Genomic DNA, 6,091 nt, shown 5'->3' with positions numbered 1-6,091 from the left:
ACGAGTTGTGTATCTCAGTCTCTTTCTTAAACCCTGCAAATCTCAAAGTCCTCATTGTAAAAATAGACTAATAATCAGCAAACGGGATGACGAACGCCAAGAATGCAGCTTCGTGACCGGCACAGTCACACGCACAGTCACTGCGATTCTAGCCCCCCGCTTACTTCTGAATTCCTTTCTTTCCAAAAAATCCAGGAACTGCACTAGTACCTGCAGCCGCTTCATCCACCGATTTCTCTGCGGCTTCCAGAGACGCTGGACCCTGGCAGGGATTCGGAAACCTTGGTGAATGGACTCTGCAGGCTGCATTTTAGAGAATCTATAAGCACCTTTGGAAATAACGAACGATATTTAAAGCGGATATGCAGCACGGTAACCACCTCACATTACCTGATCCTGAGGGGAGTGAAGGGTCTGGGTGACATTTATCCACCGCCGTGTAGGGGACGAGCCACACCTGGAAGGCTAGACGTAAGGAAAAATGAGAGTGAGGGCGCCGAGGGCGGCACCCGCACAGGCCGGAGTCTGCAGGGGTGTCACGCAGCCCACGCTGGGGCTTGTTGTAACACGGGAATAATTTCCCAAATGTTCAGCAGTAGACAGATGGGGCCATGTGACATGCAGGCAGAGCAGAGCGGGGATCAAATCTCAGTGACCTTGCTGGGCACGGAGGTGGAGGGGGCTGTAGGCGGTGCTGCACGCGAGTCCCTGGGCCCCGGTCGTCACGCCCTCTGCGGGAAGGCGGCGAGCGGAAGGGACACGGTGCTGCTGGGCCGCTGATGGCTGCCTGGTCTCAGCGCATCCTGCACGATGCGCTGGACGGAGGTAGATGAAACTCCTAGCGTGGCAGCGAGGCTCCTTAAGAGCACGTGGCACACGTGTTTGACTTTGGAGCAGCATTTTAATGTCTTCCCTGTTATCCCTAAGTTTATTTGGCTCACTTACCTATGTGTCTTTTCCAACACGATCTGTTTTCTTATTTGACTTTTCCAAGATGCTCACGTCGGCGTCGCAGCCCTGCCCTCTGCCTTGCTGTTTTAAGGGACGCGGTCTAGAGACGCGGCAGGAACCCCGCCTGCCCCACCGCGTCTCTGTTACTGTCACTGGTGACGCCAGGCGCGTGGGCCGAGCGGCACTCTGTGGCGCTGGCGGGCTGTCCTGCAATCCAGCTCAGTTCTGACCCCAGAGGTTCAGGGCGCAGCCCCGGGAGACTGTCCCCCACTTCTGATTCCAATCGCGGGTAGCGGGGCCCCTGGCTCCTCACGACTTGTGTCTGGCTCTGTGCCAGCCGGAGGTCCCCGTGACCTCACCTGGATTGGGTCGTTTGCTGGAACCGCCCGCAGAACTCAGGGTGGCTTTTACGCCTACCAGCTTATCGTACCATAAAGAGCGGGGAGCGACGGCTGGGAGGAGAGGTGCGGGGCGGGGTGGCCGGGCCCTGAGCGCGGGGGTGACTGTCCCCGCGGAGTTGGGCTGCGTGAGGCTCCCGGCACATGGATTACCAACCGAAAAGCTCTCTGGGGTCTTGCGGAGGCTTCGTCACGTAGGCTTGACCAGCATTAACTCGGCCTCCAGCCGCCCCCTCCCCTCGGATGTGGGGTGCGGCCGAAAGTTCCCAGCTTCTCCGCGTGGCTGGGCCTCTGCGACGGCAGTCCTCAGCCCGGACCCCACTGAGCACTGGCACAGAAACGCTCCTGTCCCCCAGGAAATCACAAGGGGTCGAGGAGCCTCCGTCAGGGGCAGGGTCAAAGACCCGGCATTGGGACAGAGGATGCTTCTGGCGCTCTAGCACGTGCAGGAGAGATGGGGACCGGTCGCAGACGGCATCTCCCCCGCACCCCAGAGGGCCCCGCGCCAGCTCTTATCAGCCACGGAACCTACCGCAGCACACTTGGCATGCCATTTTTTAATTTTCCAGACTTCGTCACCTTCACTGGCTCACTTATGTTAAGGAAAGAGAACCTGGAGGATTGTCCTTGGATGAACACACGCGCTCAAAGCCCCCTCGCTATCACGGTCGCCCTGTGTGCCTAGCATCCTTCTGACGCTGCACTGCACGCATTCCCGTTAAACAAATGTCACATTTACATTTTATTTATTCTTTTGGTTGACAGATTCTAGTCCCATATGCTTTTTTATTTCTTTTTGACTGTCGCATATTAGGATAAGCTGTTCTAACACGCAAAACTGACATTCTTTGTATTTTCAAAAGTAAAAGTCACATTTCGATGTCAGGATAGATAAGGATTTTAAAAAGTATTAACTCATCACGCACTTAGTTTCTTTTCGAATTCCTGATTAAATTTATTTTTAAAGTACTAAACAATCCCCACCCCTAAAAATGTGGATTCCATAGATTTCTGCTCTCATGGGGCGATGCAGGGTGTAGGGGAGGCTGGGCCCATGTTTCTGTAAGTAGATTTTTAAATCAAATGCATGAGCTGGGAGAGGGCTAGGTATGGTTATAAGACAAGACCGGATAATCTCCCTTGGAAAATTTCAAATCTCTTTCAATATTTGTTATATTTGTTAGCATATAATTTCATTTTCATTTTAAAAGTCGGCTTTGTGAACATTTTCAAACATACACAAAAGTAGAGGGTGGAGCATGATTGATTTATATGTTTTAGACCAAACCCTTTGTATTGCTGCATTTTATTTCTCTTTAAACAACTTGTTTATATATTTTGAATTAAAACGTTTTGTAGATATTTACAAATTTTTAATTCTGGACTTTTGAAGTTTTAAAAACATCTTTTCAAAAATCTAAGACATGAACAAATGTTATTGCAACTTACTGTTGAATCTTATTTAAATTACTAAGAAAAATGTATCTCGGGACAGAAAAATATAGAAGGAAAATAGCGACTTAGTAATAAACTCATGATTTAACCTAATAATCTTTTTATTATTAATCGACATTAATTACTGTTTCCTGAAAATAAAAAATAAATAAATACAGAAACAAAATATTTACAATGTGATAGAAACACAGTGTTTGCAATGTGCCAGTCTTATAAAAACGCGAATCTGATTCTCTGTAATACAGTGTGTCGATAACGTGCCCCTTCGAGTGTGCTGTGCTGGGCGGCAAGCGGGAACTTTTGGCGTCGCTTTCCTGGGGACACGAGTTTGGCAAGTGTGAGGGGAAAGAAGAAAGTCTATGTAGAAAGGAACTCACTGAACATCAGAGCCGCCCGGCCCAAGGAAAGCGTCTGGTAATGACGGAACACCGTGTCCGTCAGCGGCGAAGCGGTCTGGGCGAGATCGTCTTTGATGCTCGCTACCTTCTTTTTCTTTCTAACTCAAGAGGGCCATGGGGATCCAGACCACTGGATTGTTGGAGAAGCGTAGTGATGGAAATCCAGCTTTAATGCCGATTTCGTGAGCGGGCCGCGTGTAGGAGGGAGCTGTGAGAAAGACAGGAAGGCTTCTGTTCTGCCCGGGGCCACCCGGCCCGTCCCTCTATTTAGCCCCTTCTCCCCCAGCCTCTCTCTCCCTTCGATTCAAGGACGAAGGAGGAGCCCGGCCCGCGTCAGCTGCCATGCGGCAGAGGGCCAGCTGTCTCCCTGTGACCTCAAAAAAGGGCGTTGTCTAGCGGAACAGCCATGCCCATGGGGGCCTCAGACAAAAGCATCTCTGTCTGGCTCCCAGATGCCTGCGTGTGTGGCACCAGCCTCCACACGACAGCCCGTTTTCCTAATTCTACATGTAGGCAGGGTTTACCAGCCCCGAGAAGCAAGCGGTTACCATTTCACACTCCAGCTGTCTTTCTTACCCTTTCTTTAGGTGATTCGTTTGAAAAACTATCCATATATATCGTTATGTATATATATTAAATGTGTATATTTTTACATATCCGTATATGTGTGTATGTGTTCACAGCATCTGCTAGGATCTGTGTTCTCGAGGTCATGAAAATCGTCCACTCTAAGTAGCAGCATGAACTGTGGCCGTCAGGCTGTTCACATGCCCGCGTGTGCACTGCACTGACATTCTCTTCGGCTCGTGTTTCTTGGCGTCGGCCTGTGTCTACACACCGGCCTGTGTCTACACACCGACGCACCTCTCCTCATGGTAGTCACCGCCTTTGTCCTCTGTTTCAGATGACGCGTGCCGGCTTCTGCAGCCACCGCGGGCCCCGGACACGGCCGTCCCGCTGCAACTTGCCGAGCGACCCCTGCTAACGGCTCGCATGGTCTGCAATGGTCACATGAACTTTTGGGGAGCGGCACCAGCGCCATCGCAGCCTTCACTCGCCATGGCACCTTAGGGCCGAAGTCGGACCGGCTCCGGGGCGCGTTCGCACCATGAGCCTGGTGGGGAGGCTGCGGCGCGGCTTCCGGGCGCTGGTCGCGCTGTCGGCCGCCTGCTGCCTGGCCAGCGTCGTCCTGTCCGCCTACTTCGTGTACTCCGGCCGCAAGCAGGGAGCGCCGCTGCTGGGGAGCAGCGCGGGGGCCGAGTGCGCGGACGCCAAGGCCCCGCCGCACCGGTCCCCGGCGCCGAAGGCCGCCGGGGCGGCGGCCGCGTCCCGGACCGACGCCACGGTGCTGGTGCTGGTGGAGAGCCAGTACTCGCCGCTGGGCCAGGACATCGCCGCCCTCCTGGAGTCCAGCCGCTTCCGCTACCACGCGGTCATCGCCCCGGGCAAGGGCGACGTGCCCGCGCTCACCGAGGCGGGCAGGGGCCGCTACGCGCTGGTCATCTACGAGAACATCCTCAAGTACGCGGCGCTGGACGCGCGGCGCCGCGCGCTGCTGGACCGCTACTGCGCCGCCTTCGGCGTGGGCGTGCTGGGCTTCCACCGCGCGGCCGAGCACAGCGCCCCGAGCGCGCGCCTGGCCGGCCAGCCGCTCGCGCTGCTCAACAACCTGGCGCTGCGCCGCTGCTCCGTCAACGCGCGCTCGCCGCTGCTGCGCGTCACCAAGGCGGCGGCCGCGGCCGCGGCGCGCGGGCCGCTGCCCGGCCAGGGCTGGACCGTCTTCCAGCCCAACCACTCCACCTACCAGCCCGTGCTGCTGGCCGAGCTGCAGGCGGGGCAGGCGCCCCCGGCCGCGGCGCGCGGCCCGCCCTACGCCACCGTGGTGCACGACCTGGGGCTGCGCGACGGCGTCCAGCGCGTGCTCTTCGGCAACGACCTGACCTTCTGGCTGCACAAGCTCGTCTTCATCGACGCCGTGTCCTTCCTGTCGGGGAAGAGGCTGGCGCTGTCCCTGGACAGGTACATCCTCGTGGACATCGACGACATCTTCGTGGGGAAGGAGGGGACGCGCATGAACGTCCACGACGTGAAGGTAAGGGCGTGGCCCGCTTCGCCCCCGGGGTGGCCTCGGTGAAGTCACCAACGCGGGGGGTGGGAGGGGGCTCGATGGCGCGTCATCGACCTGGGTGGTCTCCATGAAGCACAGTGTTGAACATTTTAGATTCCTCGTGACTCAAAATTCTAAGCCGCAGTAGGTTAGGAATAAAATAGGCATTGAAAAACCCCGAGCTGAGCTTTGGCAGCTCCGCACGCACGGAACGCAGCCCCGGGGGCCTAGGACACCCCACGGGCGCCCCGCCCGGGCCCCTCGCGCGCCCGGCCGCCCTTCTAGCCCGCGCTGCTGGTGACGCCGAGACTCACACAGCCGCGGAGCCCTGTCCGAGACCCGTGTCCCCGCCCCACGGGGTCTGGCAGTGGTGACCGAAATACGAGGTGGAGAAGCAGCCCGAGACCTTTCTAGAACCCCAGGGAAGCAGTGTTTGCTGCTGTGAAAGGTTCACACGCCATAAACGTAGAGATGAAAAGAAGTTCTCTAGAGGACAAGTACTGGACCAGACCGTGGGCACCTCCGTCACCGTCTCCCTTACGGACGCGTCAGGTGCGGGGTGGCAGCCAGACTGCTGGGGGCGCCTCGGGGGCTGTGACCAAACCGCCGGCGGCCAAATTCACCCTGCGATGGCGGTTACATCAAGCGAAAGCCCAACGTGTGACACTGGGCCGTAGGTAATTCTGAGAATAACTCCCGGTTTTTTTTTTGTTTTTTTTTTCATTTTGATTGAACATGCTCACTTGTGTCTGTCTTGTCCCATATAAAACAATTCATTCTGG

General features: G+C 56.0%; 1 protein-coding gene across 1 annotated transcript in view; it reads left to right on the top strand.

Moving 5' to 3' along the window:
- The first annotated feature begins 4,170 nt into the window (after positions 1-4,170).
- Positions 4,171-6,091, top strand: part of LOC120589351 (bifunctional heparan sulfate N-deacetylase/N-sulfotransferase 4-like) — a 145,919-nt gene continuing 143,998 nt past the window's right edge. The window contains exon 1 of the mRNA XM_039846914.1: positions 4,171-5,294. Coding sequence (XP_039702848.1) covers positions 4,311-5,294 — 984 coding nt within the window. The 5' untranslated portion in view covers positions 4,171-4,310. The remainder of the gene's footprint in view (positions 5,295-6,091) is intronic.

The sequence above is a fragment of the Pteropus medius genome, unplaced genomic scaffold, assembly GCF_902729225.1.
Source record: "Pteropus medius unplaced genomic scaffold, Ma_sr-lr_union100, whole genome shotgun sequence".
Classification (NCBI taxonomy): domain Eukaryota; kingdom Metazoa; phylum Chordata; class Mammalia; order Chiroptera; family Pteropodidae; genus Pteropus; species Pteropus medius.
This window is presented reverse-complemented; position numbering and strand designations above follow the sequence as displayed.